Source organism: Pteropus alecto, unplaced genomic scaffold (assembly GCF_000325575.1).
Source record: "Pteropus alecto unplaced genomic scaffold, ASM32557v1 scaffold51, whole genome shotgun sequence".
Classification (NCBI taxonomy): domain Eukaryota; kingdom Metazoa; phylum Chordata; class Mammalia; order Chiroptera; family Pteropodidae; genus Pteropus; species Pteropus alecto.
Genome location: NW_006431922.1, coordinates 2599469 through 2614161, shown reverse-complemented (window position 1 = coordinate 2614161; position 14693 = coordinate 2599469). Strand labels below are relative to the sequence as shown.

Below are 14693 nucleotides of genomic sequence, written 5' to 3'. Positions count from 1 at the left end.
CATTTAATTCCAAGCTTTAAATGGATGAATTGTATAGTATGTGAATCATATCTCAATAAAGCTATTTTTAAACATTATATATATATATATGAATGACTATAGTCATTTTCCCTCTGCCAGTAGATGGCAGTAGATATTACAACTGGGCCTTGGAGTCCAAAATGTAAAATGAGATTTTACTTTTCAACCTAGCTTTTTAAATTTAAATAATAATAAACTTTATTAAAAACAGATTTGTTTATTACCTTACCATCGTGTCCCCCTATTTATTTCTGTCATTGGTACCAATTAGAATTTTAGAGTATCATAATTAGTAAATATTAAGTTTTATGCACTTATGCTAGTTATTAGAAACCATTGTTTTAACACATTTTCTTTTTAATGTCTCTTCTCATTCTTTTCTTTCCATATCCACTTCCAGCAATCTAAATTTCCTCACGTAAATTTTTAAAATAACATTCTTAATGACCTTTTTGCTTCAATTAATTGTAAACACCACAGGAAAGATAGTTTCCTTAACGCATCTTTTCTGTAATTACATAACTTCTTTCAAAAAGGCCAATGCTCAATTTCAGTTTCTCAGTTCCCTCTCAGCTTACAAGACCAATTCCAACATGGAATTCAACGCTGTTCTCTGTAGAACCTCAATGGACCTCACTCATCTTATCTTTAGCTCTTACATTCAAATTCTACTCACTGATCAAACTGGTCAATCTGCCTTGGCTCAAATTGTTATACCAATAGGGAACTTGCTCCCCTCCTCTCTGGCCATCTTATTCTTATCTATCCTTTGGAAACAATTTAATTCAAATTTCATTATCATGAAGTCTCAACCAACCATCCCAAATCTCATTTATTCACTCATTCAACAAATTATATGAAGAGCGCACTTATTGTGTCCAGGTACCATTAAGCAAGAAAATACAACCATGAAGATGGTATAGTTCCTTCCTTCAAAGGATTTACACTTCCTAAAGGGAAAGCTAATTACATTGCAGGAATAAGTGATGTAATAAAATAACATGGTAAGAGCATAAAGCAACCCCTTGCTTGTATTGAGGTCTGAAAGGTGAATGGAGAGTTAGCTGGCAAAGAAGGGACAAGGGCATTTCAAACAGGAAAAGAGCAGGATTGGAAGCATGAAATATAAGAAAGCATTTATAATTGGAGAACCAAAATCAAAACTAACCAAAACACTCAATGCTTCTAAAACCTTAAGTAGTTTCTAAATGTTGTCTCTTAAAATCTTTATTTAAGCTAGAGAATGAGTTGGTCAAATCTGTATTTGTCACTCTGGAGGATAGATTGGAGCAGAGCAAGACCAGTCAGGAGGGAGGCTGTTGCAGTACAGTGGACAAATGCTGAAGAACTCAGTTAAGGGAGGGCAATGGAGATGGATAGGAGGAGCCACGTGTGAATGTCATTATAGAGGTGAGATGGTTAGGTTTGATTGGATGGGATGGGAGTGAAGAGAATAGAAAAATGACTGCCAAGTCTCTGGCTTAAGCAAGTGAATAGGGAGTGGTAGAATAAGTGGGTGGTGGTCTGAGGTTCCCCGTTTTATGGGGTGAGGAAAACTGAGGATCACTGAGACCAAGTAACTTTCCAGAAACCACAAAGCTAATGAATGTCATAGTCCAGAGTACATCTCATTTGGTTGCTCCTCCAGATCCATTTACCACCCATTTCTGCCCTACTACATCACCTGAACTACTCGGTCCTCTAGCTTTTATCCAGTTTGGCCCAAGGGAGAGAAGTATGGGAAGAGAGACTGAGATATGCTTTTCTCAGCTCTCTCCCTGTGGAGCTGAAGTTTTATTAGAGGTTGAATTCCTCTATACCAGTGTTTCTCAAACTATCAGTGGTGAATATTCTTTTTTTTTTTTTAATTACCACCCCACCACTGATCAACACACACACACACACACAAAAACAAAAATAATTACTAGAAAAGTGAAAAAACTCAAAGACATACAAAATATAATTTTCAGGTTTTATATTATTTGAGTCAACAAATATAACATTAATCTGTTAAATTACTAAAGAAGTTTCTAAACACTCACTCTCAGTTTCTCAACTTATCTCTAGTGGATGACAACAAATAGTTTGTAAACTGCTGGCCCCATGTTTATGCCCCCAGCTCTGATGACTTTCTGTGAAATCTCCCTGTGCTCCTTCAGGCCTAGGGTGGTAATGGCTTCTCGGAATTGCTTGCCTATAGATAGATGCTTTACCCTTGACTCTGCTCACACTCTGTAAGTAGTTCTTTCGTTAACATTTTTTTTAGCTTTATTGAGGCATAGCTGACATTCAGGAAACTATCTATTTAATAAAGTGTACCATTTGTTGAGTTTTCACAATATACACTATAAAACTACCACCACAATCAATATAATGATCATATTCATTACCTCAAAAGTTTTATTAAACATTTTTAAAAAATTTATCGTTAAACGTTCTTGAATTAAACCTTTTAGATGTGCCATCTCTTTCCTGTCAAAACCCTGAATCCCGGGTCTCAAAAATTCATGTTTTTTCTCATGAAGTACAGTGATCTGATCTCTTTATACTGTATCCCACAGTTTAGTCTTAAATTATCAATCATCTTTCTAATGTTTGTATTTTATTTCTACAATCTTATTGTTAATACATTTAAAATCATTACCATATTTCATTTTGTAGCATATGTCCTGTTGAGCTCTGAAAAACTTTGTAAGCAGTTGTTTTATTTAGAATTGTTTGATTGCAGGAAATAGAGACACACTCAAGCTATTTAATTAAATACAAGGGGATCGATCACATTAAGAAACATTGATCTCAAACAAGAGCAGCGACATGGCCCACCTCAGTGAATCTCTCTCTGGACTCAAGGCAGCTCTAGGACCTCAGCATAAGTATTCATCAACATTCATTCCAGTCTAGTCCTTTGTCTTTACGTAATTTGACTTGGCTCTGCATCATGAATCTTCATCCTTCTGTCCTATTTCCAGCTGGTAATTTTACGTGGGTCTCTCATCTTTTTGAGTCAGGCCACGTAAGTCAGAGGTTGCTGCCTATTGGTGACTCCACACAACCCACTTGTGCCCGGTGACTATCCTTGGTCAAATTAGCTGGAACTGGGAGACCAGGTTACTGCCACATATACTCTGAGGAAGATTTACATAGGCGTAGAATCTCTGATGCAGGAGTAAAAGTGGATCCAGAGAGAGAGAACCTAATTAATATTTTCTCATCAACCAACATAAAGTTCTTATATAAAAGCAAGTTTTTAAGCCAACTCAATCCATTCTACCAGGCATCTTTAAATCCACCTAGCTTTTGTACTTAGTCTTTTATTTAAAAGTGCTAAAAGTGCTGTAAGGCTGATGTCAGTAGCCCTTAAGGGTATAGGAATATCTGAAGTTGTTAAGAGCAAATTTAGATTAAGCTGCAACTGCTAGTAGTTAAGTTCAAAAAATGGAAGTCTCTTTTCTATACATATAGATAATATATAGAAATATATAATATATATAATATACATGGTGAAGCTCTAAGAGGGAGACAAGGGTATACAGGATTTCCTAAATTATTTTTGATTACTGAAACCTTTGTGTTCTTGTGGAAACATGCTTTGAGAGATGTGGGGTCTGCTAAATACAGCAGCACAATTACAAAAAAGGAAAAGTGCCATATGTAAGTTTATGGTCTATATAGTGCTGGCTCTGTACCTGAGAGTGGAACTGAACCAGAGAGTTTGGCTGTTTGCCTGTCTAGAAAATAGACAGGATCTCAGAGTGTTTTGCCTTTTTGAGGCTGGAAAAAAGTTGGTAAATAGCTGGAGTCATTCAATCTTTCAGAACAACTGGCACTAATCGGTGGGCTTATTTTGAGATACTTTGTGTAGATAACAGTTTACAATCAATATATCTGAAATCTTTAGGTAATCTCCAGAATACATTCTGAAGAATGATGTGGAAGTTTCAGAGCAAGCTCTTGGCTGTGGGAAATGATCATAATCAAGTATCTTGGAGAAGGGGTGGCAGCTGTTACTTTTTATCAGTATGCTCAGAGAAGAAGGAAAGCAAAAGTCCTTTTTGTTCTTGTTGGTGGATGAATGTGTTGCAGTTGGCAGTTTGCCAGACTCTCAAATCAGTTGTTCTTGATGAACTTGTTCTCTGAAGAGGCTGAAATGCTTGGCAGTTCACTTAGATCCCACTCCTGCTCTGTTTTCTTCTGTGCATGTCAGTCACCTTAGAAAAGAGCTCACCTGTTACCAAATAAATGCAACATTGAGTTGTTGTGGGCTGGTTAGCTCACTTCCATCCTTGCCTTTTTGCTAAGTTGTTCCTGGCAAGCATTAAGATTTGCGTAAGTTGCTTTTTCACATTAGAGGCAATTTCAGTTTTTCTTCAAAGTGATCTTTTTACTGCAGAATGGTGAAAATCAAAGAAGGGAAGACACGTTAGTTTGTAAAACAACAGAAGCTACTATGGACTGTTCACAGAGCCTTGTTCTAGGGGAGGTTATAATCTGATGAGCAAGACAAGAATGAAAGAATAAGGATAGTACAATCTAAGCATTTGATATATAAAACATGCACAATATATAATTCTATATGTAATTTGAAATAGTGAAAATCAATTCATTCAAGAAACATTTTTGAGTGTTTAGCGTGTGCCAGAAAGTAGGGAAGTATTGGTGAATAGGATATAATCATTCTGTTGGAAGAAGCTCACAGGTTAGAAGAAGAATACTGACCTGTAAATAAATAAGGGAATAAACTGTTTGGGAACTAGAGCTTAATCTGTGGATATACCGGAGTCACAAATGAGAGAATATCAAATCTATTGAGGGATGGGGGAGCAAATAGGGAGCAGGGAGTATGTACATACCATTTTGTTTATCCATTTAGTTGTTGATGGGTATTTGTGTTGTTTTCACCTTTTGGCCATTGTGAGTAGTGCTGCTATGAACATGTGTGTACAAGTATTTGAGAACCTGTTTTCAATTGTTTTGGTATATATCTAGCAGTGGAATTGCTGGGTCATATGGTAATTCTCTGTTTAACTTTTTGAGGAGCTGCCAAACTTTTCCACAGCAGCTGTACCAGTTTAAATTCCCACTAGCAAAATACAAGGGTTCCAATTCTCTACATCCTCACCAACCCTTATTTTTTAAAATTATAGCTATCCTAATGGGTGTGAAGTATTTCATTGTGGTTTTGATTTATTTTTTCCTAATGACTAAAGATGTTGAGCATCTTTTCATGTGCCTATTGGCCATTTGTACATCTTCTTTGGAGAAATGTCTATTCAAGTCCCTTTGCTCATTTTTTAATAGGGCGGTTTATCTTTTTGTTGAGTGGTAAGAGTTCTTTATATATTACGGATTTAATTAATTAATTAAATTTAATTAAGTATTTTCTCCCATCCTGTAGATTTTGTTTTTACTCTTTTGAGAGTGTCATTCGATGCAAAAAAGTTTTTAATTTTGATGTTCAATTTATTTTTTCTTTTGTTGCTCATGTTTTTTTGTCATCTAAGAATCCATTGCTAAATTCCAGGCAATGAAGAGTTATCAGTATGTAATGTTTTCTTCCAAGAATTTCATGGTTTTAGCTCTTCTTTTTAGGTCCTCAATCCATCTCGTGTTCATTTTTGTATATGGTCTGAGGTTAGGTTCCAGTTTCATTCTTTTGCAAGTAGATACCCAGTCATCCCAGGACCATTTATTGAAGAGATTATTCTTTCTCCATTGAATGCCCTTGGCACCATTGTTGAAAATCAATTCACTATATATGTAAAGGTTTATTTCTGGACTCTTGATTCTATTCGATTGGGGCTCTGTTTATCCTTGATGCAAGACAGGGCAAATTTCCCCAAATGTGGGGATAGCAAGCCCTGTACTGAGAGAAGAAGAGGGTCCTTTGGCAGAAAGTGTAGAAAGAATTTAACATACATGCCAAAGTTAGAGTCAAAAGGAAAGTTTACTAGAACAAGGGTAACGCTGCATAGACAAAGAGTCGTCTCCTCTCAGAGGCAGAGTGAGAGGGCCTAAGAGAGATGAGGACAGTGAGAGAGACAAAGTAGAGTACCAAGAGGAAGACAGTGAAAGCAACTAGGAGAAAAAGACTGAGAGGTTCTGAGAGAAAGACATTGAGAGTAAAGGCAGTGAGAGGGACCCCAGAGTGTGGGGAATTCAGTTTATATATCATTCCCTAGTTCTTATGAGTTACAGTTTAAAGACTTTGTTTACCCATTTCCTTTGATATGACATACAGTGAGGAAGGGGAAGGGGAAGAGTATGTAGCGTGAAAAGGAAAGAAAGTGTAGCATGAAAGGCCTGCTGGCAGTTCTAAGCCTTTAATCCATAGGTTCCCCATGGTTTTAGCCATTGGGAATGAATGATTTTATTTTGCATAGGGCAGCCACTTAAAGACTGTTTTTCCTTTTTCCCCTTCACAGGTGTGGGAAATGGGTCATTAACAATCCCAGCAGAAATCTTCCTTTGTTCTGCAGGTGTCCTCCAGGCCTGGCTGCAGAGCTGATCAGCATATTGCAGTCTCTGAATGTGGCTTGATTTAATATTTTAATTCTCTGGCCTCCTCCCTACATTATCCTTATGCCATTACCACAGTTTTGATTACTGTAGTTTTATAGTAAGTTTTGAAATCAGGAGTGTGTGTCCTCCATATTCGTCATTTTTCAACATTGTTTTGGCTGTTTGGGGCTCCTCACAAATCCATATAAATGTGTGGATCAGATTTTCCATTTCTGAAGAAAAAAAAAAAGGGCTGTTAGAATTTTGATAGGGATTGCACTGAATCTATAGATAACTTTGGGTAATACTGTTAACAATATTAAGTCTTCCAATCTATAAACACGGAATGTCTTTCCATTTAGTTGTCTTTAACTTTTTCAGCAATATTTTGTAGTTTTCACTGTATAAGCTTTTCATCTCCTTAGGTAATGTTATTCCTTAGCTATTTTATTCTTTTAGATGATATTATAATTATACATAGGCTTTTGAAAATCATATGGAGGGGTTATATTCAAAGCAGAAGAAACCATGTAAGCGATGTGAAATACCTCTGTATTATGGGAGCCATATCTAGCTGAGAATGGCTGAATCATCAGAGTGGTGTGGTAGGGACAAGGTGCAAGAGTGAGCAAGAAGTGAATTTGAGGTCCTGCATACTGTGAGAGGTGATGGTAGCCAATCAGGGATTCTGAACTCTCCTGGAAATCTAGTTAATACCGTCTCTCTTCTTTGACCTCCTACACATCTTTCTGCCCTCTCAATCATAGCTGACGATCTCAATGAGACAATAGATACCATCCAAAAGAAACTCCTTCATTTCCACATACGAAATCATTACTCCCATCTGCACGTGCACCCATGGACTCCCTCTTGTCCCTGATTACCAGGAAGCAGGTGTTCTTTCTAGCAAAGGTCTTTTTCTACTTGGGTACCTCTCCCACCTCCACAATACTTTGCTGTCTCGATATTCCTCTCTCTCTCTTTATCATCACTGTTTCTATTGTTTCATTCCCACCCATCTACACACTGATATCCCTCATCTTAAAAACACTCTTTTTTATGTTCTCTTTCAACAACTACTTCATTTCTCTGTTCTATGCAAGAAAGTTTTTGAAGGAGTTTTGTATACAAGCTTTTCTCTACTACTCAATTCTTATTAATCTTTAAAAATTTAATTTTATAATAGATAATATCTGTATATGGAAATAGATTTCCTGTTATTTCTATACCTTTGTCATTAAGCTCCCCTCCCTGGAGGCTACAACTATTCTCAGTTTCTTGCATAATTCTTTCAGAGACAGTCTATGAATTCAAATATACATACAATATATATATATACAAAACAAAAGTGCATCAAAATGTAAGCTATGGACTTTAGTTAATAATAATGTATCAGTACTGGTTCCTCAGTTGTAATAAATGTACCACACTAATGCAAAATATTAATAATAGGGGAATCTTTGAAAAGGAAAAAAAGGAAATATATGGGAACTCTATTATCTGCTCAATTTCCTGTAAAACTAAAAATGCCCCAAAAAACACTCTATTAATTGAAGAAAAACAACGCACACTTTCTTGGGTCAAAAAAGAAATTCAAAGCTAAGAAAATCAAGCCATATAAAAACCACCAATAATAAAAGCACTACAAGGTACATTAGTTACAGAGGTGAGGGGAAAGTTGGTAGACATAAACATATATAGTAATAAATAAGATATATGAATATAAATAACTTATGCATCACTATAGGAATTAGAAAGAGAATAGCAGGCATACAAGCCTAATGAAAGCAGAAGGAATCAGTAAATTCCAAAGCAGAAACTAAAAAATATAAAGAAAACTAAAGAAACTAAAGAAACTAAAAAAATGCTGGAAATAATAAATAAGAATGCCAGAACTTGGTCTTTGAAAAAACACCGTAAAAGAGATAAACTGTTAGTTAATAGAGGAAATTGGCTGGCTGAGGAAGGGAGTGGATGGGAGATTTACTTTAAAAAATTAAAAATTAATTATTAAATAAATACCAAAAGGCACAAACAATAATGCAAGGCACACCTGTGAAACCACCACCAACCTAAATATTACCAAAGCACTTGAAGGCCCTGTATACTTCTCAATTACAATTCTCTCCAGTTCACAACGATCTTAAAATTTTAGTGTTTATCATCTCTATGCATCTTTGTAATTTTATAACATATATGTGCCCCCAAGTTATATTTTTGTACATGCTTTGAACTATGTTATTTTATACTACATATTTTTCAACTTGCTTGCTTACCCGTTTAGATTGTTAGTAGCTATGGTACTAGTTCATTCTTTGTTATATACTACTACATTGCATAAATATGTCGCGGTTTACTTATTCTTGTTAATGAGAAGTTTACAGCTTTTCTGCAACTATAAAGTGTTGCCATAAGCATTCTTGTATCTGTACGTATTTCTTTGGGCATCTGAGCAACAATTTTCCTAGAAGTGAGGTAGGCGCGTGTAATTTCACTAGATAATTCCTAATTGCTCTCCCAAGTCCTCGTGCCAATATAGACTACCAAATAGTTCCAGTTGCTGCAATGCTCATCAGCAGGGAGACAGGGAGACTTACTTTCCACTCTGCATTTTTATGTTGATGGCATTTCACATTATAGAGTTTCTTGTATTTTATTTCAATTAATCCTCACAAAAAGCCTGTGGGTTAGGTATTATTCTTCACATTTTTCAGGTGAGAAAACAAGAAAAAAATCTCGTCTTGCGCCGTTTCTTTTCTTCCTTTTAAAAAAGTGTCTAACTTTTCCAGTTCTCTCATTGCATCTTTTTCCGGCCAGCCCAGGAACGACGGCTTGCGAGCGCTTTCACTGGGTATCCAGAGTAGCAGCCTTTCCCACCCCTCCTCCACTTCTCGAAAGACTGCTCTGCACTCCGCCACCCCAAGGCCATCGTGGCTTTGTAACGCAGTAGAAACACAGGGTTTGGACCGCTGGAGCCGCCGTAAGCCCCTCTTCTCCCGCCGCTGCCTCCGTGCTCCGAGGGCGCCCGGCGCCGCGCTGGCCGGCATCTTCAGCCAGTACCGCGCTTCGGGATAGGCCAAGGCTGGCGGCGCTAGCGCTTCGGTCACCGGAAGTGCTGCAGTCTCTCCCTGTCCTGAACCACTGTCGCCGAGGTTGGAGGGCTGCCCCGGAAGTCCTCTCCCTGTCTCCCTCCCGCGGCAAACATGGCGGTGGACTCGGGGATGGAGCTGCTATTTTTAGATACTTTTAAACACCCGAACGCTGAGGTAAGGCTTCCCCGCTTGATTCCGATCCTACTTCTTGACTTTGGGACTTTTACAAAAAACCTATAGGTATGCCTCGACTTTTTCTGCTGCCGATTGCCGCTTTAATTCTTCACGTCCAACCCCCCTACCCCCAGCAGCGTGTGGGCACCACGTCTAAGGGAGGGCAGCGGCGGCCTTCACATTGCCCTGCATTACCTCAGACCCCCGGTCTTTGGTTGAGTTGGCTGCTCTGCTTGCTTTGGGCCCCCAGCCCCTCGTCAGCTATCGGCCTAGAAAAGGTCTTGGTTCTCGAGTTTACTTTAGACGGTATTTGGGAGGGGTCTCAGACAGCTGGTGTTTGACAGTAGTGCCGGTGACCGAGCAGGTCATATTGGCTTCGTGGTTCCTAAATCCCTTCTCTCAGGTCCCTTTTCTGACCAGAGTTAGGTTGCCCAGATGTAAGACTCATTCGGTTTAGGATTGCGACGTTTTCCAGTTTGTCCTGAAACTTTCAGTTATTTCTTGGAAGGGTTTCACACATTAGGACATGAAATCCTTAACATGGAACGGATTTTGCGTGGAGAATACCTGCAAGAAGGGAAAAATTGAGAGAATTGTAGTCAAACTGTAAGCACGGTTGTATTGTTTTGAGGGGCGAGGGTGGGGAATTGTGGAGTAATCGTTCTGTAATAACCTTAGCGCCCCTGAATATATGACTGACTGGCTCAGCGATATGTAAATTGAATATAACTAGATAACTAAAGGCTCTCGTAAGCCGGTCAAAAATGCACATTAAAGTTTAAAAAACCTCAGAACCCACATTTTTTTTTTTTTCAGCGTAAACGTAATCATTTTAGAGAATTCTTTTTTCTGCGGAGATAGTGATAATACTAGTTAGTGGTTTTTAATGCTTTACTTGGCAAAATAAAAAATCAACGACGTTGGTCTTCTAATTATTTTAACAAATGGTTTTTAGGTCTAAAAATAAACGGTTTGGAAACTTTAGCACGTCTTACTAACAATGAATGAATTTGCGGTCTCTCATTTCAGGTGTCAATTAGCTATTTGTCCAGTGACCATAATTCTGACTGTAATTCCAGCTCGGTTTTAGAAAACTTACAGTGGAGGCAGTAGTTGGATCTATAGATCCTGGTTTCCTGGGACCATTACCTGTGTTTGAAGCCTGTTTTTGTTTTTTTAATCTTTTTTTGCTTTTCAATTACAGATAACATTATATTATTTTATATTAGTTTCAGTTGTACAGCATAATGGTTAGATATTTATATAATTTACAAAGTGATTCCCCTGGTTAGTCTAGTAGTACCCACCTGGCACTATCCAGTTATTACAATATTATTGGCTAGGGATATGGATTATTGGGATGTTTTGTTCTCAATGAGTTTATAACTAAGTATTGGAGTTTAGGTCCACAACATTATGATTCACTTTAGAATGTTATGAGTGCATAGACAGTGGGAATTCCTTGGGGTTTGTCACCTTTATTTCCAAAATGCCCATCACTTTCTGACATATTAGGACCCCAGTCAGTATTTACTTAGTTCTCTTTTGTGGTACAAATAAAAATAAAGACTATGTGGGAGAGATCACTTCATTTGTATCAGGGAAGACTTCATCGAGGCAGTTAGCATATGATATGTTCCACAGTTGTAGATAGGAAAACAGAGCATTCTCCTGGAGTAGTCAGTATTCTGTAGTGTATACTGCAAGTAGCAGTGTGAAGTGGCACCTGAAAGACAGTCTGAAGCCAGATCATGGAATTTCCTGAATGCTCAGCAAAGGAATATGGACTTTATTTTGTAAGAAATGTGAGTTTATGAGCAGGCAAATTATATGATTACTAAAAATACATTAGGTAAATTGATCCATTTTTAGTAATATCTAAAGTGGTTCAGAAAAATTAGAGATGGCAAATCAAGAAGAAAAGATGAGAGATGTAATGAAAGCTTGAGTTAGCAAATGGGCAGTAATCACTAGCATTTATCGAATGTTTATTTTCTGCAAGAACTGCTTTGGAATTTAAAGACATTAATCTTTCCATCAGTTTTGAAAGATCGTTATCCCCATTATATAGATAAAGAACTGAGCATGAGAGGTCAAGTGACTTTCCTAAAGGGGCATACATAGCTGGACTGACACACATCAGCATGCATTTCCTGGCTCTAAAGCCATGTCATGCTGTGTCCCAGTGGAAGTGGATAGATACAAGTTAAATTTTGGGTAGATAATTGACAGGATGGCAACTGATCCTGTGAGGGAGACAGCCTCTAGTTTTAGAGGCTAGAGATGGGTGGGGCTATGTTGATAGTAATGGAAAAATCTGGAAGTGGGTTTGATGGGAACAAGATAATTTGTTTTTGATGTGTTTAGTGGTACACCAGATAGATTTGTATGGAAGGAAGTTGGGAATCTGTTTAAGAATTATTTCTGAAAAGTGAGGTATAGGTGAAGGTGAGATATAGCTCTAGGAAAGGCATTTACAAGTAATAAAAGATGAAAAACCCATTGCCCTTGCTTTCAAAGGAGTTTGTAATCTAGTGGGGATGCCAGACATTCAAGTTTCACAAAGGGAATACTTTAAGGGGTTTGAGTAGTTCTAAATGAATTACAAATTGTGGTTTATATGCCACTTTTTAACCCAGTTCCTGTTTGCCTCAAGAATACTCACCAGCAGCACCCCTAAGATAACTCACAGATTACAGTCCTAACCTTACCTACAAAGTTTGCCATGAAAGTCTTTGAAAACCAATGACATCATTCTACTTATAGCATTCTGTTTTATGTAAAGTGGTTATTTCCATTTATAAAATATAGTAATTCTTGATCGCTAAAAATGTCAAATCCTAGAAAATGTATCATTCCTACTTGTGATGTTAACATCATTCTCGAATAGTGTTAGCTAAAGATTCATTCGATGAATCTGATTTCTGTATACATTTTGTTACATTAGGATTAGAAACAAGTTCTGTTTAGAAATAACAAAAACAGTTTTCATATTTTATTTTCATATTGAAAATCAGTCATATTTGCTTCAGCCTCAAAGAGCGTGTTTATGTAAAATTAAATTAACGCTGGCAGTGAGCTGTACTTTTTTTTCTAAGAGAAATGTGTTAAAAAATACATATTTTAGTAAATTTTGATTCTATTTTAGAAAAATTAGAAAATATAGGAAAGTGAAGGCTTTCATAATCTCACCTTTCTTAGTCTCAGCTATCATTAACAGCTTTCTTTAATTTATTTCCAAATCCTGTAGTAAATATGTGTATGTGTATGCTTAAATGTGTGTACCTACCACTCACGTTAATGTACCAATACTTTGATACTGTTTTGTAATTTTTTCTCATCTAACAATGTGTTGTGTATCTTTATAAATTAGGAAATACACTTATATAACATTTTAAAAGTAAGCTTCATTTTTAACACATTTACTGTTTTGAACTAGGTAAAACATGTATGAGGTACAAATTCAAAAGGTACAAAAGGATATACAATAAAAAGTCTTTCATCCCTGTCCCTAAGCCATCCTGCTTCCTACCATAGATATTTTGTGTAATCATTTTTATTGGCTGCATAATATTGTTTTAAGTGGTAATGCTATTGTTTATATATTAAATTCTCATACATTTAGGCTTATGACTTTTCCCCCCCTCTTTAATTCCCCAATCCCCCCACTTCCACCACTGACCTATGGATGTTGCTGTCTCCCCTTAAGAACTGGATCTCTGAAGGCGGGGTGTCTCTTCCCACGCGCTCGCGGTGCATACTCAAGGCCTGGCGCACCCAGGGTATGCTCTGTGGCCCCACCTGGGGCGCAGACCCAGGACCTTCTGCATGTAGAGCAGATGCGCTAACCACTACACTATGGAGCCACCCAGGCTTATGACTTTTTACAGTGATGTGGTATTCTCGATGTCAATTTTTTAAATATATCTTCATTTCTTTATTTCAGAGTGGAATTGCTGGATTAAAATTCAGTCTTAAAAGAGTGATTGATGCTAAAAAGTTCTGTTTTTCAGAGTTTCTTTAAGAAACCAGTTTGGAACTAATTTCTGGACAAATGATAATGGAAGTGGTAGGAATAGATGAGATAGCCTTAGTTTACCCTTAGGAGAGGGTCAAAAGAGGAGAAGATAGTTACAGGCATAAAAGAGTAAGTGGGGAAAGTAGCTATACTGTGACCTTTCAGCACACAATGACTCCTTTGGAATGGATGATGTGGCTTGGAGTCCTAGAATCTGACCAGTCTATTCTTCACATTCCTATTAGCTCCCTAATCATAACCTTTCTATGATTTCCCATGTTTAACCTGTCTTCCTAGGTTTATGTACTCCTCAAGATATTTTAAGACCTTCACTGTAATACTTTAAACTCTGAAAATGCAATTTAATCAACTCTTATTAAATACCTATTAAAAGTCATTCATCCATTAAATGAATATGCGAGGCATTATGAATATGAGTAAACTGAGGCTTGATTTTTGTATTTTTGAAACGCCACTAGAATGGAGAGAGAAAAGAGATAATTAAATTTAGTTTGATAGGAGATTTTGGATACATAGAGAGAGGTACCTATCTAGACGTGATCTGGCTCATCTTTCAAGAGAAAGTTGACATCCGAAAGGTGTTGGGACAGAAGAGTGTATGTAGGAGGGTTCTGAGTAGAGATAATAGCATGAGTGAGGGCATAAAGATGTGAAAGAGCATGGTTTGTTGGGCTATAAATTTGAATTGATAAGAAGAGATGGTACTTGTTTCTAAGACCAAGGAATTTGGCTTGCGGACAGTAAGGAGCAAGGAAGAGATACATTTACATTCTAGAAAGGCCACAGTTGCAATAGGAGAATCAGTTAGAGGGGGCCAAGAAAGAAGCACGAAACCACTTAGGATCCTGTTGCTGTTATCTAGAGTGCAC

General features: G+C 37.3%; 1 protein-coding gene and 1 long non-coding RNA gene across 4 annotated transcripts in view; one reads left to right on the top strand and one right to left on the bottom strand.

Moving 5' to 3' along the window:
* Positions 1-1981: 1981 nt before the first annotated feature.
* LOC112475502 lies at positions 1982-5240 on the bottom strand. Its single transcript, XR_003044738.1, has 2 exons — positions 4872-5240; positions 1982-4405 (listed from the first exon to the last, which is right to left on the bottom strand). It is a non-coding gene; the product is annotated as an uncharacterized LOC112475502 (long non-coding RNA).
* Positions 5241-9638: 4398 nt separating this feature from the next.
* Positions 9639-14693, top strand: part of VIRMA (vir like m6A methyltransferase associated) — a 55125-nt gene continuing 50070 nt past the window's right edge. For all 3 annotated transcript variants that reach the window (XM_006906822.3, XM_025043344.1, XM_006906821.3), the window contains exon 1: positions 9639-9785. In XM_006906822.3, the coding sequence (XP_006906884.1) occupies positions 9723-9785 (63 nt within the window). In that variant the 5' untranslated portion in view covers positions 9639-9722. The remainder of the gene's footprint in view (positions 9786-14693) is intronic.